Source organism: Prinia subflava, chromosome 10 (assembly GCF_021018805.1).
Source record: "Prinia subflava isolate CZ2003 ecotype Zambia chromosome 10, Cam_Psub_1.2, whole genome shotgun sequence".
Taxonomy (NCBI): domain Eukaryota; kingdom Metazoa; phylum Chordata; class Aves; order Passeriformes; family Cisticolidae; genus Prinia; species Prinia subflava.
In genome coordinates, this window is record NC_086256.1 from 4,927,870 (window position 1) to 4,955,254 (window position 27,385).

The 27,385-nt window shown below is 42.9% G+C and overlaps 2 protein-coding genes and 1 long non-coding RNA gene across 5 annotated transcripts; 2 read left to right on the plus strand and 1 right to left on the minus strand.

Moving 5' to 3' along the window:
• Window positions 1–83: 83 nt before the first annotated feature.
• On the plus strand, window positions 84–6,503 carry YIPF1 (Yip1 domain family member 1). 3 transcript variants are annotated; one of them, XM_063407055.1, is made up of 10 exons: window positions 84–204; window positions 334–407; window positions 1,087–1,220; window positions 1,831–1,911; window positions 2,018–2,105; window positions 2,230–2,346; window positions 3,350–3,516; window positions 4,063–4,245; window positions 5,109–5,203; window positions 6,179–6,503. In XM_063407055.1, the coding sequence occupies exons 2-9, from the start codon at window positions 377–379 to the stop codon at window positions 5,196–5,198; spliced, it is 891 nt and encodes a 296-aa protein (XP_063263125.1). In that variant the 5' UTR covers window positions 84–204; window positions 334–376; the 3' UTR covers window positions 5,199–5,203; window positions 6,179–6,503. The 3 variants fall into 3 exon arrangements, with proteins under 3 accessions (XP_063263125.1, XP_063263123.1, XP_063263124.1); XM_063407053.1 differs by having other exon boundaries at window positions 88–204; window positions 1,057–1,220; XM_063407054.1 differs by lacking the exon at window positions 84–204 and having other exon boundaries at window positions 226–407.
• Window positions 6,504–6,656: 153 nt separating this feature from the next.
• NDC1 (NDC1 transmembrane nucleoporin) lies at window positions 6,657–21,036 on the plus strand. Its single transcript, XM_063407050.1, is given in 19 exon segments — window positions 6,657–6,916; window positions 6,918–6,966; window positions 7,266–7,386; window positions 8,309–8,410; window positions 8,585–8,759; window positions 9,218–9,356; window positions 10,726–10,834; window positions 11,679–11,730; window positions 12,189–12,321; window positions 13,283–13,375; window positions 14,603–14,684; window positions 15,545–15,700; window positions 16,702–16,956; window positions 17,087–17,205; window positions 17,433–17,483; window positions 17,911–17,974; window positions 18,809–18,909; window positions 19,816–19,976; window positions 20,781–21,036. Coding segments are annotated over 19 exon segments (2,286 nt in total). The 3' UTR covers window positions 20,845–21,036.
• On the minus strand, window positions 17,488–27,385 carry LOC134555459 (uncharacterized). The gene is made up of 3 exons (XR_010081428.1): window positions 26,923–27,385; window positions 24,359–24,425; window positions 17,488–17,603 (listed from the first exon to the last, which is right to left on the minus strand). It is a non-coding gene; the product is annotated as an uncharacterized LOC134555459 (long non-coding RNA).

A 27,385-nucleotide genomic window follows, 5' to 3' on the forward strand; every position in this document is an offset into this window, starting at 1 on the left:
TTAAGGGGGCGGGCGGCCGCGCACGCGGAAGCGCCGCGCGGGCTCTGATTGGTCGGTGCCAGGCGCGTCGCCGCGGGGCTGTTGCGCCCCGAGGGGCGGGGGGCAGAGGGGCTCGGCGGCGCCGCTGATTGGCTGCGGCAGCGCGGCGGCCGCGGCGCCTTTAAGGGATCGGAGCGGCGGGTGCGGGCCCGTGGCGGTGCTGAGGTGCGGGGCGGCCCCGGCCCGGGGCACGGGCGGGCTGCGGGGCGCGGGGGGCGCGGCCGCGGGGCGCAGCAGCGCTGGCACAGGCCGGGGGGCCGGGCCCGTCCCAGCGCTGCCCCTGTCCTCTTGCAGGAGGGTCGAGCCCCGGGGAGCTGATCCTCTTCCAGGCGGATGAATGGCGACGGCGGACAACCTCAAATTCCAAGGTAAAGGCGATGTCGCAGGTGCGGACGCGGGGCTGGGCCCCAGCCGGGGTAGCCGGCAGGAGCTGGAGGCTTCGGGAGCGTTTCTGAGCGTTCGCGGAATAAAAACGTCCTGGGAGTTTTGCTAGGCAGGTATCCTGCATTTTCTGAGATGAAATTGTACTGCTGGCGAGCTAAAAAATGTAGCCGGTGTTGACTAAAATCGCGGACTGAAATCCTTTGTGGTAGCAAGTGACAGCTGGAAAGGGGCAGAGCGCTCTGTAGCCTGCAAAAGGCCCCGGTTTCAGACTTCCTTAGTTCTTCATTAAAAACCTCCTGTCAGTTTTCAGAGATTAAAAGTAACTATTTCTTCAGTGAGGCAGGTTTCCCCTCCCTTGCAGACCCTGCTGGCCCTCGGGGCTGTTGGCAGGGCAGGAAGGCTCCAGCGGTGCCAGTGGAACATCCTGCAGGCACATGGGCAGGAAAGCAGACTCACACTTTATGGAGCGATTAAATGTTCAGCTTGTGTCAGTTTGGGCTTTAGGAAACAGATCGTACCCAACCTAAGCTAGTGGTTATCCTCTCTCAGGGTCTTTATGTGTTTGTTTGAGTCATGAGCATAAAAACTTCAGTGTCTTGATCGTTGCCTGTCTTGTAATGTACTTGTTTGCAGAATTTGACGATGCAGCTAATTTGCTTGCAGCGAATCCTGATGCCACCACCATAAGCATCGACGAGCCAGCTGAAATCCCCAAGAATCAGCACAGCCGCCTGCAGGAGCCAGGGAGGGAGGAGGATGATGAGTTACTGGGCACTGACGACTCCGATAAAACAGAGGTAATGCTCTCACCCCAGCTGGTGGAGGCCTGTGGGAGAGATGGAGAGGGACTTCTTACAAGGGGGAATGGATTCAAACTAAAAAAGAAGAGGTTTAGATTGGATATTAGGAAGAAGTTCTCTCCTGTGAGGGTGGTGGGGCCCTGGCACAGGGTGCCCAGAGAGGCTGTGGCTGCCCCAATCCCTGGAAGTGTTCAAGGCCAGGCTGGATGGGGCTTGGAGCAACCTGGGATAGTGGAAGGTGTCCCTGCCCATGGAATGAGATGATCTTTAAGGTCCCTTCAATCACAGGCCATTCAGGGATTCTGACAGCCAAAGGAACTTGTCATGGTGATGAGGGTGTGTGTTCCAGATGATGTGGCAGCAGGTAGTAACAGGCTGCTCTTTAGAACCTCAGGCCACGATTCTGCCTGCAGGGAGATAAGAGACTGGCTGCCAACAGCTATTGGAGGGGGAAAGGGAAACCATTACGTAATCCATAGGAAGCACGACCCTGTTAAGTTTGTTTTCAGTTGGGGTACCAAAATCATGTCACTACTGTGTAAATGAGCTAGTAATGCATAAATTGTGTGCTTGTAACACTTTCCATGTTGCCTTTCCCACCATCCAGCTGCTTGCAGGACAGAAGAAAAGTGCCCCTTTCTGGACTTTTGAGTACTACCAGACCTTCTTCGATGTGGACACATACCAGGTTAATGCTCTGCTCCAGAGGAGAACTGTTGTCTGAGTTATGCCTTATCCATTGAGGTCCTTTTCCTTCTTGCATTGTCAGTCAGAAAAATCCTTATGTTTCATAGGTCTTGGACAGAATCAAAGGGTCAGTGTTCCCAGTCCCTGGGAAGAACTTTGTAAGGCTGTACATCCGCAGCAATCCTGACCTTTATGGTAGGTATGAGGTGGCAGAAGTTATTTTCTGTGCTAAATATTTTGAGTCTGTATTTTGTGTTACTTGCTGGCCTGAGAAAGCAAGAGAGCAGAGGAAGTGCTATTGATTTTGTTTCCTTTTAAGGTCCATTTTGGATATGTGCTACACTCGTGTTCACCATTGCTGTTAGTGGCAATCTCTCAAATTTCTTCATCCATCTGGGCAAACCAACGTACCACTATGTGCCTGAGTTCAGAAAAGGTTTGTAAGTAGTCATTTGTGAGGTTTTTTTAGTTGGTTTTTTTTGGTATGCCTTTTTTTAATGTGTAAATGAAGTAATATAAAACCAGGTCATGGCTTTGATTTAGCACAGTCTTTTGATTGATTGCTGTCTTTGAATTTTTAGACATGTGAAACAAGCCCTTAAAATGGGCTGTGACTGGCAGAACCTTGTTTCTTCAGAGTATAAACTAGTTTCAGGGTTTTAGAAGAGCAAGCAGGAGTAATTAGTCATTTTCTAGCCTTAGTGGATGTCTCCTTGTACAGAGAGTGAAGGCCCTGCACTGGCCTTGGTGATGTTTTGGTGGGAGCCTTCCTGGATCTGTGGCCTCCCAGGAACCTGCTGGGCTCAGGCAGAAAATTACCAGATCAGATTATCACTCATATTACCTACCAAGGGCTGGGAGTTGTTACCTTCTGGCAAATTCAAAAATAAGCAAAAGATGCTCAACTGACTTGTTCCCCAAAGAACTCAGAGTGAGGAGCCAGTTTGTCTATATCTTTGTATCTTTGTATTATGAGGGAGGCTGCTGTCCCTGCAGAGGAACACAGCTTCTCTTTGTTTCCAAAATGCTTCATGTACTGGGAAGAACGTTACCACTTGGGGATGCAGTCACTTGAATAATTTCAGATTTGACACTAGCTGTCAGTAGCTGAATTTCTATTTTTAGCTAATTTTTTCCTGCCTCTATGGCTTTTCCTTTTCAACTGAAACTGACTTTTTGTACACAGGTGTAATAAAGAAACTGAAACTACCTAGAGTTTTTTTTTCAGAAGTCTTTACTTTAAAGTAACTTGAAGTGCAGACAGAGTACTGGGTATAAACTAGATATAAATGCAAAGTTCTCAGTTTGCTGATAACTCAAACTTCATCTTCTGGAAATATCCTCACAGGTAGCTTTCTAGTTTTGATGCTGAATGCTTCTACACCTTTGATTCTGGCAGGATTCAAAGTAGAACATCAAACCTTTTGTTGTGTTTCCAGTGTCCATAGCAGCTACAACGATTTATGCATACGCTTGGCTCGTTCCCCTTGCTCTCTGGGGATTCCTGATGTGGAGGAACAGTAAAGTCATGAACATTGTCTCCTACTCGTTCCTGGAGATAGTGTGTGTCTATGGCTACTCCCTCTTCATTTACATTCCCACAGCGGTACGTATGGCTAAAGAGTGCCCCTCTCACATCTCCTGCTCGAGAAGATTTGCTGTTTCTTATAATATTGTTGATGTTTGTTGACATTTTGGAGACTGGGAGAATCTTTTGCTCTTTTCTTGAAGCTTGTCTTGTGTAAAGGTGTCTTGTGGGTGCTGGAAAAGCCCAGGACACATCGTTTCCCCAGAGGCAGCAGAACCAAGCAAGGTGCTGCTGGTGAGCCTCAGGAATCAGGATGTTCGTGTCCCCAGGGACAGATATCTGTGCAGGATGGCAATGGTGATGGCTCCAAGGACAAGTTTCCTTGGCAGGGGCCCTCCTCTGGCTGGGGACAGGCCTCGGAGGGAGTGGCACAACTTAGAATTCACTCTTGTGTCTGGCAGTGAAGCTCCTCACTGCTCTCACTCTTTCCTCCAGTAACAGAGACGTGCCAGCCAAAGGCGCGAGTTCATCTGTGCGCAAACGGGCTGGGAGCGGTGACGTGTCACACAGTGACAGTGACACGGTGACACAGCCCCTTTGCCAGCCTGTGCCTGCCTTTTGCAGATTCTGTGGATCATCCCGCAGCAGGTGGTGCGCTGGGTGCTGGTGGTGTTCTCGCTGTGCCTCTCGGGCTCTGTGCTGGTGATGACCTTCTGGCCCGCCGTCCGCGACGACAGCCGCAGGATCGCCGTGGCCACCGTGGCCACCATCCTGCTGCTGCACGCCCTGCTGGCTGTTGGCTGTTTGGTGGGACACTGCCGTTCCTTTTCCCTCATCTCTTATTTCTTAGGATGGGTGGCGTGTTAGGGGAAAGGGAAGGAAAGATTGGCTGGTCACTGGAAAACCTACAGTGTAGAAATTCCAGTTATTTCAAATGTAGCAAAATTTGATGCCAGTGTGACCCTGACAGTGCTGGTAATAAATTCAATAATCAGTTATGGAGTCATAGAGTATCTCCAAGTTGGAGGGGTCCCATCAGAATCATTGAGTCCAACTTCCACAGGACAGTCTTGCATTTACCTGGAATTCATCACAGTATCAGCAAAGCATTAATCTTTTTAGTATCCAGTTGCACTTCATTCCAATGAGTAGTATGCTTTGTCCTTTAGAAGGATTAAGTGTTCAATATAAAGCGTGTCCGTAGGAGTTTTAGCAGGTTTATATTTTCATACACAGTAAGTGTTAGAAAACAGAAGACCCGGAGGCCACTGAAATACACAATGCACACTTGAATTATTTGTTTCCTTATTGCAGTGGGTAGAAGGGTATCAGCCAGGCCTCAGTTTCCACAGCTTCCAGAGCAGATGAATCTGGTTCCCCACAGCTCAGTGTGCAGGGAGGTGACAGCAAAACACAATTCTCCCTGGATCTGCAATCTAACCCTTTCCAGCAGAGTTCTTTTTCAAAGGCCTTGGCTGCTAACAGTTAAAGTACAGTTCAGAGCACCATTTTAATTGACCATTTCTAATCTGGTAAAAACAGAAAAAAATTCAACTTTGCCATTTCAGTGCAGTGTGTGTACCTGTGTTTGATGGGTGTGGAAAGAAAAAGCTGGCATGAGGCAGCACTGTATGTTTCTCTAAAAATATTTTTTTTCTCTGATAATGTAGGCATACTTTTTTGATGCCCCTGAACTGGATATTCCTGCACCTATTATCCCTGCTCACAATGGAACAACAGTAGTAACAAAGAGTCACTAAATTAGGTAAGAACCCAATCTAAACTTCTTTTTTTTTTCTGCAGTTATCACAGACTTCTTAAAACTTTTTCCCATCGCTATGGTTGAGTGGAAAGGGGTTTAACAGATTAATTTTGCTAGATGGAGTCTATAAATAAATAACATTTATTATCTTTGTTTCAGTTCTAAGTTTTAAGTACAGCTGTAAAAACTGAAAAGACTGAGGAACAAAAATCTGTTACCTTTCTTTTCTTTGAGGTTTGCTCTTGGCGAAGAAACTCACATTTAAATAAATAATATACTCAGTCCCAGAGTACATTCCCTTACAAAAACCCAAAAGCATTTATTTGAATTCATTCTGCACAAGTGAAAGTGAAGCAATAAACTGTCACACTCCAGTTTTTCTTTCCATTCAATATAAGAAGCAGATTGGGTTTTTCCCCCTTGATGTTTGAGACAGTGTTTCAGAGCAGCAGCTGTGTGTGAGGGCATCTGTGTGGGCTCTGGGCAGGGCTGACTCAGAGCCTGAGCCATCATCCATCCCTCTGGATGCATTCCTTCTGTGGGATAGCTTCAGCATTTGCTTCCTGTCATCTGGGACTGCTGCCAGCAGCTGATGACATTTGAATTCTGTTGGATAATTCTGTGGAGGAGGTCCAGAAACAGCTACTAGACATGTAAAAGCCAGGCCACTCCATGTACGCCAGCTACAAGTGTGTTTGTGAAAATCAGGGTATTTACTATAGAAGCTGTATTAGATTTAAAATAAATAATATAAAAAATAGCCAAATGTGCCTAGTGAGAGGCACATAAAAATTACACAATCCAATCATGCAAGTGAATTTTAGTGGCTTTTCCTCCTGCAGAATCAGTTTTTCGTTCCAGATGTTTAATAAGAATCAATATGACAGTAATGGATTTAAGTATTGAGACTTAAATATGTGCCCTATTATGTGTTCTGGTAAGGAGCTGAAATATTCACTGGAGTTATTTCTCTTTCAGATGACAGCACCAGGTTCTCCATCTATACAGTAGTTTTCTTTTAGATTATTTTTTCACTGAAGACCTTGGAAACTTGATGTACAAGGGATGTGTTTTGCAGCAGGACGGACAGTGATGTCCCACGGACACATGGACATCTCCACGCTTACTGGACAGAGGCTGGGACCATCGATCCCAGTCTAGAACAGAAAGGGGTTGAGTTTGTTTGGTTGTGATTTTTTTTATCTTTTGTTTTGCTTCTTGGGGGGATTTGTTTTATTTTTTCTTTAATTCAGTCTATGCTCACCACACTGTTTTGCCTCCGAATAAAGCATTCTGAAGGCGATGTCAGATCCGTTACTTTGTGCACAAAGCATCTTACTGCTCTAAAGCTATGCGGAGGGTTTGGTCCAAGGCACGGTGTTATGACAGGACTGAATCCCCTTGAGGCGGGCCCGTGCCGCCAGCGAGGCTTTCAAAGTGTAAATAAACGGACGTAATGTGGAGTAATGTGACAATTTCTTTCCTCGTCTCCCCGGACTGCATTCCGTCCCCTCAGACACGGCGGACCCCTCAGGCCGCCATGGCCGCGCAGGGCACGCCGGGACTTGTAGTTTCCACTGCGAGTGACGTCACTCGCGCGCTCCCGCGGGTGGGTGGGGCGCGCCCTCCCATTGGCTGCCGCCTGGGCGCGCGGCGGAAGTGTCGCGAGGCCGGCACGTGGGGCCGTTGGGCGGCGGCTTTGAACGGGCGGCCGGGCCGCGGCCATGGAGGCGGCGGCGGGCGGGCAGCGGGCGCTGCTCCGGCAGGTCGGTCCTGGGGCAGCCCTCCCCACAGGCTGCGCTCCCTCAGGCGCTGGGCTGGAGGGTGGCGGCGCCTCTCCCCCGGTCCTATCACGCTGTCTCCCCGCAGGTGCTGGGCTGGCGGATGGTGTCGGTGCCCCGCCCCCTCACTGTGTCTCCCCTCAGGCTGTGGGGTGGGGAGCCTCGGTCCCCTCACCCTGCGCACCCCTCAGGCGCTGGGCTGGCGGGTCCCGGTCCGCCTCCCATTGTCACCGTGTAGGCACTGGGGTGGCGGGTCCCGGTCCCCTCACGCCGTGTCCCCGCAGGTTCTGGGCTGGCGAGTGGCCGCTGCCATCACCTGGTCCGTGCTGCTGCTGCCCATCTGCACCGCGGCCTTCATCGTCCTCAGCGGCCTCGACCTGTTCCACCCGGTGCGCTGGATCTCGAGTAGGTGCCCGGCCGCGCTTTCCTGCCTTTGCTCTCATGTATTTGCGTTTCTTTTTTATTTTCCACACTCCGCTGTTTTGGGCTCAGTCCCAGATAACGGGAACTGGCGGTGGCATCGTGTTACACTTGTATTTCGAACAGTCTTTGGCCTTTGAAATGTTTGTGTGTTACAACCGCAGCAGCCGCAGTCCACCCTAGGTAGGAATAAGTGTTGCAAGTTCATGGGATTATATCCTTCACAGAAGAAAAAAACCGAACAGGTTAAGTGCTTTAGTTAGTTAGTTTAGACACTTTTCGGTGTCCTTGGACACGCTTCCCCTTCCACTCCGTGCAGCTGCTGTTTCCATAAACAGCTTCAATTTTCTCTGTGGTGCACTGATCCTAAAGAGAAATTCCTGAAGCAGCCACTCTGCATGGTGAGAATAACTTCCCCTGAGTGCCTACAATGAAAATTGAGAGGTGTTTTGCTGGAAGCTCTGTGCCTGTGATCATTGAGCTGCCCCAGGCACAGAGAATTGACTTCCTTCCTCCCTTGAAAATAGAAAAGCCCAGAAGAACCACTCTGTAAGAAATTTCTTCTCTTTTTAGTGTGGCTGGATGGCTTCAGGTTTTCTTAAATGAAGCAAAATGTGATATTTGAGCCACAGTTTAATTTTTTTAAATCAAACTTCTGAGTGTTCACTTATAAGGAAAACAGCTGTAAGGATGTAAAGTAGTTTCTATGAAATTTAAATATGCTTTTGTGCAGAAATACCGCGTAGCTGGGCAGACCTTATGTGGGATTAGAAAGTCCATTGGCCATTACTCCCCTTAAGCACTCAGTGGATTATTGTCCATTGCATAAATGCTCTTTTCTGTTAATTAATGTGTTGCTGCTGTGTTATTTCAATTTCCTGAATTATAATGTTTTTTATTTTTTTAGATTCTTTCAATGATTTGTATACTTCCTATGTCATCTTTTGTATCTTCCTGATGTCTGTGGTGATAATAGTAATAAGCATCTTCAACGTTGAATTTTATGCAGGTGGGTTGTGTAAATTGTTGAAACATCTTTGATAAGATGATCATTTATAATTTAGTGACTGATTTTGACTGTGAAAAGTTTTTTAGTGACAACGGTGGGGTTTTTTTTCTTTCTTTTTTAATGAAAGGTTTTATTAGTAAGAAGTGAAAATGATTTTTCTGCTTTTATTTACAGTTGTGCCATTGATACCATGCTCTCGATTAGCACTGATAGGAAAAATTATTCACCCTCAGCAAGTCATCCATTCCTTTGTTCATGCTATCCTGGGAATGCTGGTTGCTTGGTGTGCTACAATCATGACAAAAGGGAGGTTCCAGTTTCTTGCTGTGTCCTGCACGCCTTCAGAAAGGTAATTGTGTCAAAGATAAAGAATTTTTATTGTAAAATGTATTTACTCATCGTTTCTTTCGAAAAGAATCCCAAGAATTTGTGTATTCTCAAAAACCAGCAATTACATATTGATTTTCTTTATTAAAGGACAAAAAGTACCCCCCTTTGTAAATGTTACAATGCACAGAGAAATAGAGAAATAACTGGACCAGAAAAACTAAATTGCCAGGACTCTTAATGGAAAGCTGTTGGCAAGTTGGTTGTCACTTGAACTAGGTCTTGGTCTTGTGGTTAATGGGATGTATTTCATGCATAAATTACAAAAACAGGTGGTGGGATTCCTCCTTTAGCAAAAATTTACTGAGATATCAGATGTGCTAATCAGGAAAGTAAAATCAAACTTCTAGCATGACTTTCCTAAGGCTTGAACAGCTTTTTGTTTTGGAGTCAGAACTGATTCTAAGTTTTCTATTTTAGCCTAGAAGATGCTGTTCCTCAGATGTGCCTAAATGAGTATCACCTCTTCTTTCTCCTTTCTGGAGCTTTCTTGGGCTACAGTTACAGCCTTTTCTATCTTATTAACAACATGAATTATTTGCCATTTCCAATCATACAGGTAAGAGGTTTAAGCAGCTTTGTAGAGAGACATGTATAAGTGAAGCAGTGATCAAAAAAGCCTGGATAATTTATGAGTGTAAATTATATTGTATAATTATAAATTATAATTTATAATTTACCTGTGTGCAGCTGCCGTCACTGACAGATGAAGTGTACACCCAGCTTTAAATGCCAGCAGTGTTCATCCTACTCCTTCCTGCTCAGCTCCTTTTAAATGAACACAGAAATTGGGATGCTGTGACTCTTAACATGCAGACTCCACCCCTCTGATGCATGTTAAAACTGGCTGAGGTGGCAGGAGAACTGCAGGAAAATGACAACGTGCACAAACAGGGCATCAGTTTCAGGAACTGACAACAAGGGTCACCTAAAAGCTGGAAATCTTGACAGTTAAAAAAAAAAGTTCAGTTCAAGTCTAAATAGCACATTAAATCTTGCTTAGAGCTCAACATCCAAAGCCTTTTTGTATGTGTAGCACTATGGAAACTGAAATTCCATTAATGCCTCTGGAGGAGTCCCGCAGAAATCTGTACCAGTGTGAAACATCATCTCAAAATGCTTCTATTGCTGCAGCCTCACAGCAGCCATTAATTCTGCCTGATTCCCAGACTGACACATTCAGTCCATCAGCAAACCAAGCAGCATTCTGGCAATGCTGTGGTTAAAATACTTAGAAAAAATCGGTTTCAATATCGTTAATTCCCCTTTTTAGTTGGTTGTTTGCAGTTTTTGTTTGGCTTTGTTTTTTTTCTTTTTTTCCTTTCTTTTTTCCTTTTTTTTTCCTAATGCAACCTAGTAAAAGAAAAATTTAAATCACTTTGGTTGCATTTGCATAGTTTCATTTTCATGGTTTCATTTGTCAGCTGGGTTGCTTCAGTCTTTGGAAACATACATAGTTTATTTATTTTGAGGAAAGCATCAGTGTTACCTTGGTTTTGCTGCTTGAATGATTACTGACTGTGGCACTCAGGCTTGTCAAAATTTTCCCTATACTTTAATTGAACATTTAGAATGTAAATGAAATCTAGTAGATTAAATATGCCCTTTTGGGGTTTTTTCCTTTATTTTATATTAGACAGGGTCATTTTAGTTTGTTCCCTTATGTATTGAGTCTACCCCATTCTTCATTTTCACTGCTACGAGCAGAAAACAGAATAAGAACTAGAAATTATTATAAAATGTCAGGAAAGACTGGGAGGATAATTAATGAATGTAACACCTGGAATTACCTTAAATTAAATTTTTAATTAATCTAGACTTCAGGCTTTCAGGTACCTTGTCCTTTTTTGTTGTATTATTTTTATTAACTGTTTCATTGCTTTGTTCTGAATGTGGAATACTAAACTATTTATTTTGTTTGGTTTTAGCAATACAAGTATTTACGTTTCAGAAGATCTTTGCCTCTCCTGATAAAACACTGCTGTGTGGAATCACTATATTTTGTTAGAAATTTCTGTGTCACCTATTACTTTTTTGGTAAGGGTTCCTGACATTCTTTATTTTTTTATTTGTAATTCCTGTATTGGAAAACTTTGACCAGTCAGGCTTTGGACTGCTCCTTCCATTGCCTGGTGGTGGAAAATGTGTCCCAGAGCTGAAGCTGACACCCCAGCAGTGGGCAGGACTTCACTGTGTGTAATGTTGCTGTATCAATTTTTAGGCAAATTTTTAGGCAAAAAAATGTTTAGGCAATTTTTAGGCAAAGATCAGCACTTTGGCTTTACTCTCAAGTGCCCTGTATATTATTTGGAGGGGGCTTGGGAAAAAAAGGGAGGTTGGCTCCCTCCCATATGAAAACGGAGTTTGGTCTGTGGTAAAAAAATCTGTGCTGATGAAGATGCTTGCACGGGACTTTCTGAAAATCAGAAATTCTTTGTTGTAATTATCCTCATAAGTGATGTCAAAATATGCAAGAATTATTATCCCTTTATTTACATCAGGGGATAAATTAGAAGTGTGGTGGTTCTATATCAGATTCCATTAAGTCTTTAAAAGCACTTTGCTACTGCCTGGGCTGTAGTGAAAATTAATATTAAATTACTCTGAACTCTCTTTTGTTAGTGAGGAAACACAACTCACTGCTGAGAAGCAGCAATGAAAGAGAAAGTCTGCATCTCTCAATGTACAGCTGCTAGCCTGAAGCCTTTTTTCATTCTCTTTTTTCTAATTCCTAAAACAAATCTCCCAAAGGGAGATAGTTTCCTTGTCCATGTGAGTTACAGGACCAGTCCCTTGTCTCTGCATGAATTCTATTTTTGGCCTGCTGTGTGTGTGTTTTGTAGTGTTGTGTTTATTTCAGAGTTTCTTTTTGGCCCCCCAGGTTATATTCCAAAGGTGTGGATATGCACCACGATGGATCTTCGTACAGACAGGTAGGGAGGACGCTGTGCTGGAAACCTGGAATGTTGTTGAGAGGTTCCTGTGCTGAGGAAGTGCAGCAGGACTCAGTTCTTTGCCTCTCCACACAGAATGTGGGGAGCTCTGGCCGTTTCTGAAATGAGTCTTAAAGGAACCAGCATCCCCTTGTAGAAACCATGTTGTCATTAAGATAGTAATTAGGAAATCACCTTTTATTTTTTCCCTGTAAGTCTTTAAAGTATTAGAAAGGGTAAACACTCCAGATTGCATCTATGAGTTTTATTTGGTATTCTGTGTGGTTTCTTTTTTTGGAGGGGGAGGAAATCCTTATTTTTTTATGACTGCTGGAGTCTTAGTACCTTAACTGGCTAAAACTGTATTACTTATTTCATATTTATTTTCCTTAATTTAATCATTTTTTCTTAATAAGAATACTAAAACACTTATACCCTCGTGGTTATTTTATCTGCAGTAAATTACACCCTCTTGACACTCTGAGTGGCTTGCTGGACGTCTCCCTGTTTTACCATACCTGGCTGAGCGGTGTGTTTCTTCTGATGACCTGGTGCATTGCTTGGCTGCTCTTCAAAATCTATGCCACAGAGGTCAGTGCTTGTGACAGTGCTCAAGCTACATCATCAGTGAGACACAGATAATTCTTTAATTTCTAAAGCAGCTCTACCTAGGAAATAACTCACTGTGAGTTCTTGACTTTTCACAGCATGCACTACAGATAGTAACTGAATATCAAGAGAGGCCTGGCATTAATTGGCTTTTCTTCTCATGGCAAGACCTGTGCTCCTTACAAAATTAATGTTTTGTTACTGTCACCTCCTCCTCCTACTCTTCTGCTTGTGTTTCCAGCTATTTCCTTATAAAGGACAAAATTGTTCATCTAACTTGATTTTTTTTAAATTAAAACGCTATGAGACTCTTGATAAAAGAGAAAAAAAGTGAGGTTTAAATCCTAGTTCAGTGTATTGGTACAAAGTACTCATGGAATAAAATGGCAAATACAGTGCTGTTGGGTGTTTAATTAGCTTTAATTAGAAAGGTGGAGTTGTTGTGACCACGTGGAGAGGAAATCAGCAATGAGTCAAGCATGACAACAGCTCTGAGGTGTGAGCAGCCTGTCTCAAAGGATAATAACAAGCACCAGTGAACACCTTGTCAACATTTCTAATTACTGTATTGCTTATAAAACTGTGGAAGACAAAAGAAATCCTCCATCTGTGAAAGTATAAAATGGACTTTGCCCTTTTGGCTGATAAAAAAAGATTTGTTTATCCACATGGTTTTGGTTTTTCAATGGGCTAAAAAACTTCCAAAGTTGCCTTTAAATATTTGCACAGTGTTAACTGAAAAGTCAGGCAAGAAATTGTCAGATTAGCCCACATGAGCACATTTATTTGAAGAGAAAGATATCTAGATTTTTCTAAGATTTCTCAATTTTAAACAAAAGGAGTAAGCTCTTTTTATTTCTATGTCAGAAACTCCAGGCCAGTTTACTGGTCTTTTCATAAGTGTTTTTCTCTGTATAACACAACTTTTGATGTTTCTGTTTAGAGTCATCATTTTCCCATTCAACCAACATTTGCTCAGGAGACAGACCAGTGCCTGCCTAAAATCTTAAACAGCAATCCCCCTCTCCTTATAAAGGTAATTGAACTCCTGCCTCTTCCCTGACAGGTGGGTGCTGAAAAGGTGTTTTTCAGAGCATCCACTCACATATTCCAGGTACCAGTTCTGTTCACTGAGGTGTTAATTCCCTGAAAAGCTGCCTCAGAGCACTCATAGGCTGTTGCATTTCATGATGAAAATTTGTTTAGTAGTGACACCTGCTGGTGCTCACCACACTGTTACTGTAAGCTGAAGATTGATTTAGTTAGAGGTAAGATCTGGGTGTGCTGATGCAAATACAGCAGCTTAGTGGAATTCAGGGTTTTGTAACTCAGCTTTGAGTCTTGTCACATCAGCAGGTGTTTTCTCAAACCTTTGTGCTCTCAACATCTTGTCCCTGCAACATATATTTGAGCTCTTAACATCTGTGTTCTCTCTTGAAATTAAAAATATATCCATACTTACGTTGGAAGTTGGGTTTATTTTTTATAAAAGGCAAAATAAAAGCTACTTAAAACCTGTGAGTAAAGAAGAATAATTTTGGTCTATGGTAATCATTAATAGGACTTACTGATTATAACACTTAGAAATTGGAGACTTCATTTAAGAGGTATTATGTAAATAAAGATAAGAATATTCTCTTGCATATGTAAACTCTACCTCTACTGATTTTACAGATTTCTGATATGGCTGGAGATAGAAAAGGCTGCAATACCTTTTTAAGCTTTGCTGCATTATCTGAAGATAGGTGGGGAAGAGTTGAGCACAAATAGTTAAAGGAACAGGAAATCTAATCTATGATCTCAGATGTCATTAAAGTGTCCAATTTATAATAAGGTTTTGAATATTGTAAAAAATCTGGTTATTTTTAGTGTGACACATGAATTGCTCAATCACATGAAAGAGCAGTAGTAGGTTGGTCCCATAAGGCACTGACCCTTAGTTGAGCTCTGGTTTGCAAAAACAATTCTTTTCTTAGACTTTTTAATGTTTTAATAGTTTTCTGCCTGAGCTATTAGAATAAAACAAGCATTAAATCTTCTTGAACTCCTGAGAACTGACATATCAGTAAAGCTCTTCATAGCTCAGCAGCCCCATCCAGAGTGGTTTTGAGGATTTGCCTCCATTCTCTTTCTGTTATATGACTGGTTTTAGCCAGTGTGAACTCATTCTTTGGTAGGGGTTGATTTTGTGTGGATAACTACATACGTTTTAAGCAAATACATTGGACTTTGCATGCACTAAAACATTTTCCTTCCTTTGTAGTTTTTAGCCTTACAGGATTTGATGTTACTTTCCCAATATTCTCCTGTTCGACGACAGGAAGTTTTTAGCCTCAGTCAGCCAGGTAATTAAAAAAAAAAAAAAAATGTTGATTCCTTTTTAGAATCATTAGTCAAATGCTCTTAGAAATTATGTACAGTTGTAAGGTGTGCTGCATGAGCCAGGAGCCTCTTCCCTGTGGTGCCTGTTCCCAAAGGATATTTATCTATATTCATATTGTTTCACCTGCTAAACTCAAACAGTTGTGGTGTCTGTGGGACTTAAATGACAGCCACGAGGGAACACAGGTTTGGGATTTTGGAAGCAGGGCCCACTTCACACCACCAGTGAGATATTCCAGACTGGATAACCCGACAGATGTGTATGGGAGCTGAATGCTGAGGTGTGAGTGAGGGGAATTCAGGCACAAATCCTGAGTCACCACTGCAGCTATGACAGCAAACGCTGCCTGTAACTTCAGTCAGTGCACAGTCCTTTTGCTGTATTCAGATCTGGCAGAGGAGGTCAATTAAAACTGCTTAGAAGCCTTCAGGAGCTTTTTGTAGCACCTTATCAGGAATTCCAGTGTTTGTACTGCTTCAAAAGTGTGTTGCCATTGCCACGGATACTTGTTCATTTTAGCTGTTCAGTGATTTCAGATCTGATGGGCTGAACTGCCCGTGTTGCCTGCTTGCTTAGCAGGCTTCACTGAAGTCTTTTTAGAGTTATCCATTGAATCTTTTCATGAAGAATGGATCTTTTTCAATCCATGTTTTCATCTTGCTCTCAGTACAAAGAAGCTGTCACAGTGCAAATGCCCTGTGGGGATTTAGAGGCTGAGTGGCACTGTGACAGTGAAGCTCCTGCTGAGAGCACATGGCACTGTCAGAACAGCTCCAGGGAGCAGCAGCTGGGCTAAACCCTGATCTTTGTGTGCACTGCCAGGTGGGCACCCACACAACTGGACTGCGATATCCCGGGAGTGTTTGAGTCTCCTGAGTGACCTGACTCAGAGGCTGATTGCACAGCAAGAGGCAGCAGCAGCCAATGGGAGAGCAAAGCCACCAGTGGGAGAGCTGAAAGTACCTCCACAGACTCCAGGTATGTGAGGAAATGCTCATAAAGGTTTCCAAAGCATGAAGGTAGCATTAGATACCTTAGTCTCAATTAAATTTTATGAGGAAAATGAGGGATTTCTGCAAATAAATACAAACAAAAAAGATCCTCCCCCAGTTAATCTTAGGTATTTGTGTTAATCCCAAAATAGCTAGAAAACTTGCAATTATCAGGTTTACTCAGTTGGTTTATTTGCATGATATTATGTTCAATACAGTACTTTTTCATGAATAAAAGAAGTCTGATTATCACAGTTTCAGTAAGTGGTTCAACACAGCACAGGGAGAATTTAAGTCTTGCCAAGAGATGCTCTGTAATTTGCATAACTGCTCTTATGGTTAGTTTAAGATGGTAAAATTAGGTTCTGTTTATGTTTGTGTGATTCACTAATATCACTGTAGAGCGAGGAAAGCCCAGTCTGACTCCTGAGCTGTGAGCAGCCTCCAGGCATTTTGAGTGTTTTACATGCCAGGCTTGGACATAATTCCTGGCAGCACAGCTGTGTTAGCACAGGGCTGCCAGGTAATGGAATCCCTCAGCAGGCAGTGCCCTGGCAACTGCAGGCACTGCTGGTGTGTCACAGGTGAGGCCCTCCTAGTGCTGCTGATCCTTGGATTTGGAGACAGACATGCCTTTTACATGCTAATCAGAATGAGTTTTCATTCTTCTATGGATTTCTTCTAGTACTTAATGCTAAGAGCTCACTTTATGTACATGTATAGGGTGTTGTAATGTTGGTTAGCAGGAGTAAAGAAAATAAATCCACAAGGATCCTTCTCATCACTTGCTGTTTTTAAGCTGATGAACGTTGAAAACCTTCCATGCTTATGCGGATGTGGACTTCTTTGCACAACCAGAGTGCTAACCATGTCCTCTCATAAAAGCTCTGATACATAAGTTGTTGAAGTAGCAATCAAATAGCAAAGCCATCTCCTATGTCATGGTGCCACTGTGTTGTCTTCATGCAGTGTGTTCTTTGTCACCAGGAGCTGTTGGGATAGAAGACATGTCATTCCAGGCACAGAGGTCCAACATTGTTCTCAGAGCCTCCATGTCTCCACTGGTTAAGCCATCCCTGATGCCTGTGAAGGCATCTCCTGGCTCTGATGCTGGTTCACCCTTCAGCTCTCCTGCTCTAAGTTACAAGATGGGAGTTGTGGATGTGAAGTCTCCTTGGCACGGATCAGTCCAAAGTCCCCACGTGGTGAGAAGGGGACCAAAGCTGTGGACGTCGGTTTCAGGTAGAGATTCTTCCACAGCACTTGAGCCTCACAGCCATGAGTGTAGTGGCCTTCTCAATGGAGAGCTGCATTGTGAGGATTAAAGTACAGCAATCAGTTTTTCTGAAGAGAATGTACTTTTTTCTTGCAGATCAGCAAATGAATGGTTCCCACCATGAATCCTTGCCAGTGCTCTCTGCTGCAAGAACTGGCAGCGAGGCAGTGCAGCCAAGATTTATCTACACATGGCTTCAGAACAAGCAAGAACAGGTGGAGTAAAATTGCAGTGCACGGGGGCAGCAGCTTAGGTGATACCTTTCTGGAAGTATTTTCTACTTTATGGAATGAATACTTCCTTCTCCACTTAGCTTATATAACACAAATCCTTCCCTCCGCTCCCAATGCCTTTATGCTGGGTGAAGGTGGTAGGGTTGAGAAGGGCCAACTGTGCATGCCTTAAATGCAGATGATATATTTAATCTTTTGTTTCTTTTCAGATAAAAACCTTCTTGTCCAAACGGGCGCTGATAATGTATTTCTTCAGCAAGGTAAGGGTGGTCCTGTGTTTGAGACAAAGGTAATGGCTTCAAATCTGTATTTTCATCTAAGGCTTTCCATAAGTACAACTTCTTGTGTGCTGTGAGTTTCACAGCAGGATTGTCCCATACCTGCAGAAAATAAGAACAACAATGCTTTTTTAAACTCATCTGATTAGAAACTGCATTTTGCTTAAAGCATTTTTAGCCCTTGAAAACTAGGCTAGTGTATATTCTTTTCTTGGCCTTTTTTTTCCCCCTCCTCAATTACAGCTGTAGCATTGTGGGCAGCTCCTGCCCAAAAAGAATTTTACTTCTTTAGATCAGATTTTTCTGCCTATTTCCCAAGATCCACTGGCCTTGCATGTCTGTTCTGAAACTTGCAAGTTTGGTGCTATTTTTTATAAAGTGCACTCACAACACTTTGGTTTCTTCTCAGCACCCAGAAGCCTCCATCCAGGCTGTCTTTGCTGACGCCCAAATGCACATCTGGGCTTTGGAAGGTAAGTGGTTTCCAGGTGATCCACTCTGTTGGTTCATGGAAAACTCTCTGGGCTCTGTGCTTTATAAATGTAACAAAAAAAGAGAAAAACTTTGAAATGCTTTTGACAACAATACACCTGTATTTCAGATATCAACATGACTAAAGTCTAATTCACTTGTTAGTTTGGAGATCCCATGTGAGATCTCTTACTTTATGTTCTGTACAGATTCCTGAATTTGATTTCTGGTGCTTCTCTCTCATGTGAACCCATGTATCACTTTTACACTTTTTCTAGTGACAGTTGTATGATGCCTCTTCACAACAGCTTTTCTGACTAAAGGCTCTGCATCCTTCCCTGTTTATCAGAGAGCTGAGGGAGGCACTCAGTAACTTCCCAAATAAACAAAAAGATGGTTTACAGAGAATTAGAAGAACAGTGACAGTATGAAGTTATACTTTGGATTTTTCTTGTTTCTTTCAAAGTCATGACTAAATACTGGTATTGATAGGATCTTCTGTTACATTTGGCTGTGCAAAGTTGATTCATTTCCTTGGTGATGTGTTTTTTGCACAAGATGTGCCATGGTGTGTCAGATTGAAGGTGATGGCTTGGGATGTATAGAGTGTGGAGATGGGAATCACATGTAATTTTTATGTAATCTCTCTTGCTTTACCAACCTCAAGCTATTAAACCAGTGAGGGGTTTGGTCCTTGAGCCAAAGCTGAGGTGACTGGCAGCTGGCAGCAGCTAGTCCTGAGGAATTCCAGCACACAAATGGAATCTTCAGGCAACACCATAATCTTTGTTAATGAATTCTCACCTTTTGAAGCATTAATTACAATTTTTTTTAAGGTCTGTCTCACTTGGTAGCAGCCTCTTTTACTGAAGACCAGTTTGGAGTTGTCCAAACTACACTGCCAGCCATCCTGAACACGTTACTGACTCTTCAGGAGGTAAAACTGTTAACTTGTCTTTGCTGCAAGGCAAGTTTAGGAGAGGAGAAGGAGACTTGTTGATTTTACATAATAACCTTGCTGACTAGTCAAAACATTGAAGTTGCTGCCACTAAAGCAGCTCTTCTGCAGTTAATCTAACCAGAACAGCTGGTTGCCACTATGTACACTGTGAAACAGCTGAATAAAAACCCTGTTGGTTTTTTAACATGTAGAAGGAGAAAATATGGAATGTTTTATTTTAAAGAAATGCTGCTGTGTGCTCAGCTCAAGAGTTTACTTCAGAGATGCAGCAACTCTAATACAATATCTTTTGCAGTGAGAACTTTATTTGGTTGCACACAATTCCTGGTGCAACATGGAGCACTTGGAGACATTGCAAATCTCAGGAGATAAAATCTGTGTCTCTGCTAATACTAAGAAACTACTCTCAAATTACTGATGTTTGTGTAATGTGTGTTTTAAGAAATCCAGATTTATTTCCATGGCTATCCATGTCCTGTTAACATAACCATTTTACACTGCCCTAATGGAGATTCTTGGAAAGATTTTCGAGGTTATTCAAGTTCTTCAGTGTAAGTCATCTATTCCAAGAACAGGCACCAGGGGGGAAAAGCCAATACCCTTGTTTGTGAAAGAAACAAGTCATAATACAGGACAGAATTGTTTCTCCTGCAGCATGTGATGTGCTTAGCTCAAGATGCAGTAACAGAGAATCTTATTTCACAGAACTTGGTTCTGTGTTCCTCTTGATGGCTGGGAAATGCTCGATCTCCAAAACATTTTTGTGTGTCTTGGTGGAATTTCTGAACTTGCACTTTATTTTTGCTTTATTTGACACAAATGTGTCACAGTTACATAATGAAATAATTGAAGAGATTACAGGAATCTGTTTTTCTCAATCAGGTCATGGACAGACATTTCAAACTGCCACATGTTTCCAGCAAACCTCCCCGGATTTCAGGGAGCCTGGTGGACACATCCTACAAAACACTACGGTTTGCACTGAGAGCATCTCTGAAAACAGCCCTGTACCGGATAACTACTGTCTTTGGAGAACACTTGAAGTAAGAACTCCCTCATGATTGCTTGCTTGTTAAATTTAGTTTAATTAATGTTATTGTAGGACCTGTGAAAAGGGAAGTTTAGGGGAAAAATCCTTTCTGGTTATTATTATAACATGGTATTTGAGTATTTTTTGATTTGTGGAACTTTAAAAAGTTCCTGTGTAGATATATGGTCCCTCTTAGAAATTTATTATTCATAGATTTCTGGGCAATTTTTCTTAGTGACTTTTCATGAACTCTTTAGAAGCAGTTCATGAATACCACTTGTTTAATAAATCTGAGCTGCTGAAAAGAAAATAAATCAACTAGAGACAATTGTTCTGCAGAGAGAGAATCCTATGAAGAGTCCAAATAATGAAATTCCATTGCTGCCTTGTTGTCCAACAGCTCTCCCAGTGGGCAAACTTCCATCCTTGGCCTTAGAATACGTGGGACTGAACCCTCCTGTAGTATCTGCCCATCTCTCCCTCTGGGGATGAAGTGTCCCTCAGTTTAGAAGTGCTCAATATACAGGAGGGATCATTTTAGGAGATTCTTATCTAAATCATCCTTGCAAGTTAATCAGTTGCTCTTTAGAGGTAAGGAAATGGGCAAGGTTTCCTGGTATAGGTGTTTTTTAGAAGCTGTTGAGGATAAGAATTGACAGTTTCAAGGGTTAAATGCTTCTTTGTCTTGGAACATAGATGGTTTTTCATAAAATTTAGCTTCAGTGTAATTGATTTCAATGTACACTCAATTTTGTCATGAGGCTTTATTTTTGTGCTGTATTACTTTTAATGTAAAATGTTCTGCGTTTGTTTCTAGTGCTGTACAAGTGTCTACAGAACATAAGAAAAGACTTCAGCAATTCCTGGAGTACAAAGAATAAATTTTGGTGGAGCTACGGTTGTTTTTTTCAAAGCTCTTGCTAAGAAGAAAATGGGACTAATGAGGCTTTTTACTTTGGCTTTTTGGAAAAGCATATGGAAGTATAAGTTGCAGAACAAAACTTTTAGAACTGTAGAAGAGTTCTTAGGGGTTTGGATTATCTTTTGTATAATAAAACTTGTAATTTTTGCCATCTTGCCTTCTTTTAATGTCACTTACAAATGAGGAAGTGCCAGTTCTTCTTTCTAGGTAAGACTATGACATTTAAGATTGCCAGAGTTATTTTGACACTCAGATCTTTCATTATTTTTCACACTGTGTTCCTTCCCTACTCTCTTCTGTTAAGGGGCTGAGGAGAGATTCACGTAGATAATTAGTGTTTAAGGGCTTCATAAATTTAGTTGATAACACTTTTAGATCAAGAGTGTAGTTTAAGTGTAGGAAACAGATGTGCCCAGGAATAAAACATGCTGCTCCTCTCTAAGCTGGAAATACTCCTTCAGAGTAAAATGGGTGTGCAGAAAGGCAGTATTAGCACACCAATACTGCCTGGAAAGTAAGCAGCTCAGATTTTATCTTTAAATTGACTTAGCAAACCAAGTTCTGATCTATACAGAAACATACAGGAAACAGTACTGCATTTAGTAAAATTCCCAAGTAATGATGAGAGAAATAAGGTTAAGATCATCAGCTTTCTGTTTGGGGGAAAGGAAGGATGTTTGCAGCACATCCACATTTTTCAAAATGGTATACATTATTGGTAGATTCTGGAGAAAAATACTATTTTTTTAAAGCTTTTTACCTGAAGACCTATCTAAATAATTTGAGAATTAAGTACGTAGTTTTTAAACATACTCCAGTCACTGTGATACCTATACTGGAAAATGTGTGGAGTATGAATATGAGAACAGTAAGCTAAATGGTCTTGCAAATGAATTTAGTTTGATAAGGGGAAACAAAACTATAATTTTCCTTCTGGGCTGTTAATCCTATCGTTTTTGTTATGTTGGTTTTTATTTTTTTAACAGAGGACCCAAGATTTGAGGATGGCCATGGTGTTAGTTATGTTGGTGTGATGTGGCTGTGTAGTAATAGGGTGTCTGTAAGGTTTGAGTAAAAGAGAAGCCCCTGAATCTCCAGTGAGAGCTACCTGCATGTTGCTTTCTTCAGTACAGAGAGGTAATTTTTTTGTAATGCAGACACTGCAGATGTTAGATTTCGTAGTGGAAATGAGAATTATATTGTTCTTTTTGCATTGAGATGGCCCATAGCAAACACAGTAAGGTGATAGATAGCCTTTCACAATGTTTAAAGGTTAAGCTAAAGCTTCCACACTTGACTTCTACCACAGGTAAAAGCCTCTTGCCTGCCTGCCTTATTAAATAATTTAATTTGTATATTTTTTGACATTGCAATGTGCACCTGGAGTTAAATGGTGCTTTAGCTGGTACCTCGCGTGTAACTGGTAACCTAAATACTGCAGATGAAAGTTTCAAATATTTTTTTCACACTTTTCAACAGGTGCAGTATTTTTTTTATTGCTGTGGTATTTTCTGCAACACTCCCACGGCCATAAACTGCAAGTTCTAATTAAGTGTTACAGTTGTGAACAACAGGCTTAAAATGTAGATGACCTTTTGATGGCAAAGTGGTTGAGGTCTGTCCTGGTGCTGCAGCAGAGATTTGCACTATCTGCTAATGTGTGTGTGATTCAGGGCATTGTCCCTATGACAGAAAAGCTTTCAAAAGCTGATTGCTTTGTGGTTTCTTTAACAGCTCAAGTATTTAATGAGCTGATGACTTTGTTTTTCTTTTAAAGCCCTAACTTAAAAGTGCATCTTTAACAGTACCTCATGCTTGTGAATCACAGTGTACAAGAATATGAAGTGTATGTAGGTGCCCTTTGAAGCTGAGTAGCTGATAACATCTTACTCTGGTTTTGGCTTTGGGGATAAGTCTATTGCCCTGGCAAACTGTGTTTCAAGTCCTTTCATATACTTTTGTCTTACCACAATAAGAATCAGTTTGTGAAGCCTCTGTAAAGTAGGGGAAGAGTCTCCTGAGTTCAATTCTGCATTCTGGGTACTGAGGAAAAAAATAAAGCCTTTCTATAGTTGGTTTCTGTGTAGCTGCAACTCAACTGGATCCCTCAAGCCTGATATTTTTCATCTGTTGAATCATCTCAAAGCTGAGCTGCATCTTGTTGCTGGATTGTTGCTGCATGCACGGGTGAAACAGCATTGTGGTAACCTTGTGAACAGCCTGCCTGTCCCACCAGTGAGCTGCACCAGGAGTGCCTGAAATAACATCCACTGCAGCTGTGGAGAGGTACGTGGCTGATGGTTCAGATCCGTGTGCCTGTTACAGTGGAGTAATGAAACAGAGGCTTAAGCTCTTGAGCAATCATTTAGAAATCTGAAAAAAACCTATCTTGCTTCATTTTCTGAGATCCAGGTTTGAAAATTCAGACTGGGAGGGCAAATGCAGAGGCCCTGGTCCTTGAAGCTCATGCACACTGCTGTATCCACAGGAGCTGGGCAGGACTGGCTCCCTCACCAGGAGCTCTGCCACTTTGGAGAATTGTCCCCATGCCAGTCGTGGCTCCAGGCCTGAATGCCCCTTGAAATGAAGTGGTTTCGATTCTGTGGCTGGGTGCTTTGAACAGAGGCTGCATTGTGTGTGCAGTGCTCGGTGTCCCGAGGCCTGCAGCAGCCATCTTCCCACTGCCACCACGCTCCTCCGGCTCCCAGGGCAGCCAGGGAAGTGCCAGGCTCTCTGCTGACCGTCCTGGTCCCTGTTCAGTCACAGGCAAGTGCTGCAGTCCGTGGGCTCCGTGCTTGCCAGGCCTCCCCCAGCTCCTGCACCCGCGGGATGGGTGCTCTGCCCGGGGAGGGCCTGATGCCCTGGGGGTGGGTGGGCCTATGGAATCCACAGGAGGTGCCTCAGGAGCACCCTTGGCTGTGGAGGTGCTTTGCCAGTGCTGTCCCCTTTCCCTGTGGGATGAGCGGTGGCAGCTCGCAGTGCTTTCTTGTTCAACAGGTTATATATATATCTGCAGGGTTTCACACCAATAGCAGCCACGCTCCCACCATTCCCATCACCACCTCTCCTCAAAGATGCATTAAATCAGTGAAAGTCTGTGTGGAATCATCACAGATGCTACACTGCAAGTTGAGAATCCTCCCCACTACCCAGCCCCACACCCTCCCTCTGCGGTCTTTGATAGTCTCCATCACCAGTACTGTGTTAATGTATTTGCTGTTTGGATTAAATGCATTTGGGTGCCTTGGACATGCCTGGAATTCTGGTTTGCCAAGCTCTTGTGTTGTAAAGGGATGTAGAATGTTGCTTTCCTTTGCTGCAGACTCATGACAGAGATTTGCATCAGGCAGATTGACTTTGCACACACAGTGTAGAATAAACAAACAGCGCAGCTCCCTCATGTGAGAGAGCAAAACCTGCAGCATGCTCAGATTTCAGAAAACAAAACAAAAAAAACCTAGAGAAGATCTCACCTTTCTGTCCTTGGGACACAGTAGAGCTAGTCTGTCAGGAGACAGATGAACATGGGGTCTCTGGAGCCTGCCATGAGAACAAAACACAAATTCAAGTGAGAATAGTTCCCTGTTGGATATGGAAGCTGATTATTGAATAAATGGTGATGGCACAGGAATTTATTCTTTACTTTATTTTTCTATATCCCTAAAGAGTCAGTTCTTACAGGAAGAATTGCAGAGAAAACTGGCCTAAGCCATGTGTATGTACTCATGCAATCATCAAAGGAACCAGTGCTGAGTGTACTGTGAGTTCCTCTCCTACCCCTGCCCAAAATATACAAAAAGTTACAGGCTTTACCTTTCACTTCTTGAACAACTCCACTTTTAAATCTGACTCTTAAAGCACAGGGCTGCGGTGGGCTGTTGTATATAACTTCATCCTGCCTGAAAAGGTATGACAAGAGCCCTGGAGGAATTCTGCAGGAATTAGGAATGGAAATATATAACTGCCTGCAAGTCAAAAATTATTGAGGGTTATGTGTAAGCACCATTCTCTGCTCTTGCTAAGCAAGTTCCAGCTGTGGGCTTACTAATGTTTGAAGTTTCAGCTCAAGAGACAGAGTAAGTGCCTACCTGCAGGGCAAGCTCTGAGGAGCAGGGAGAGGGGGCAGTGGCTCTGAGAGGCGCTGGGTTCCCTGTGCTCACTGCCAGAGCCCACTGCTCAGAGCAGGTACAGACTGCAGGCCTTGACAGGGTCAAAGTTTTGGGCTGAGCATGGCTGCATCTCAGAGTTTGGTACTGAGGGACTTCTGTCTTTGCACACACTGGCAGTCAGTTCTGGGAAAGCTTTATCAGCAACCACAGTGCATTTTAGGAAGAGGAAGTCCATTCTTGTAATCAGTGCAAGCTGAAAACTGCCAGGGAAAATTTGGGTTGTCTTTTTTTGTGCTTTGCATAGAGATCCTGTGCAGCACTTCAGCTCTTCGCAGGTGGCCACTTTGCAAGTGTCCCAGATTCTGCATGTTCTGTTTGGGACACCAAGGGTTGAATTTAACTAATGGAATTGGAAATGAGTTTTCCATAGACAATGATGGGAAATGCTAAATAACCTGGAGCGAAGGGTGAGGGAAGCAGTCGATCTTTGTCACAAGTTCAGCACTCAAACTGAAGATTTTGGCTTCTGGGCCCCTGTTGTAAAATGGGATTTATCCTAACCCCAACCTCCCTCACTTCCAGTGATGATAACAAAATGTTTGTGTCAGATCAGTAGGTTGCTGCAGTGATGGACACCAAAGAAATACCCTGGAGTAAATGAAAATTCTGTATTCTGCACAGAGCTTGGCTGGTGTTCAGTAAATACATTCACTATGTGGCCCAGACACTGTGCCAACGAAGAGAAAACAGAAAGGAGTGACTAGCTCATTCAGCAATCACTGTCTTCAGTGCATTGAATATATGGAACCCCAGGCAAAATAACTGGGCATCATGTTATAACTCCAGTTCTGTAACTCATTTAGACTAGGCATGAGTAAGTTTGTACCAGCAATTCTAGTCCTGGCACATCCCAGTGTCAAGGACTGGATTTTACAAGCTGAACATTCTTAAGTTGTGCTGTTCTGTGGGGGGGTTTGTTTGTTTGTTTGTTTATGACTGAAGTTTTACTACCTGTGTTGTGCATACATGGTGTGAGAGATGGATCTATTTATGGACTGATGCAGAGAAATAGTACAGATTAATGTTTGAGGAAACTAACTGCAGGTGTAAACAACCACATCCTGAATGGAGCCTGGTTGGACCCTTCTCTAGAGGTTCACAGGAATGATCTGCCAATGAACTGGGGAGGCAGGAGGGAGCTGGAGTGTTACTGTGGCTTTTGGAGATGATGGTTGTCTCTTGCAGTTTCTGCAAGGCAAAGGTAGATTCAAAGATTACCATGTGATTTTCCCAAAATATGCTGTTGTAAAGAGGTTTGTTTTTAAAAGATAAGTCAGCATGATCTGAGGAATTTATTTTTCTAACTACAAGAACTATAAACAAATCTGTAAGTTATGAGGCAATAGTTGAGTCCATCACTAGATAATGTGTGGTCAGTTTGACCCTGCTGCCTTAATTTAGGAGGTTATTTCCAAACCACTATAAGGAAGGGCTTTGTGCTGCCTTAAAGGGATATGGGCAATCTCTAAGAAACAGGCATATTCACAGAGACAATTCCTTTGGCTCAGTTTTTGGTTGTTTCTCTTTTGCTATCTGTGGTGCAGTAAATTAAAATGAAAACAAGTCTGGACTTGGCATGCCTTTGTAAATAAACTGCTGTGTGTGAATTGACAGCTTCTTTGCAACCAGGTTACTTATAATAAAGTTTGTTATTCTCCCACCAGAGAGCTTGTTTTGCCCAGTATTAAGAGAATGCTTACGGTAACACCTCCCATCTCTGCACTGCAGCAGTTACACAAAGTTCTCACAATTTCAATTGTGTCCTTTTCAAATCTCGTTTTGTTGCCTGCTGGAATAGATGGTTTCAATATGTGAACTAGAGATTAATACTTCACCTCTGCTTGTTTGCTCTGCGCCGCTCAGCTTACCTGTGTCCGTTCTGCTTCATTCCTCTCCTCCCACAGAGCTTGGGGAACGGGAGCTTTCAGCTGCTGTGATTTCTCGAAGATCCGGTTTGTGACGGCGGCCGGTCACAGCCGCCACTTCCTGACAAAGGTAAAGAGCTTTGGAGGCTGCACTTAGTGAACTAGAGTCTCCTTCATGCAATGTCCTTTCCCCCTCCTGTTACAGGTGATCTCTCACTGTCCTGTGTATCCTGCTCTCGAGGCAGGAAACTGCCTCTGCCTGTGCAGCTGTGAGCACAGGGACTGTTCAGAGCAAAGTGGTTGTTGGGCATCTGCAAAAGCACCTGTAGGACCTGAAAACACTGTCCTGGCAATGATTTGATCGTGGCTGGTGTCAGTAGGGAAAATGTATCAAACTTTTAAAAACTTGTTCTCACTGATAAACTTCACTCTGGCCCAAGCTAGCCTTAGACTGCTACCTGTTTTC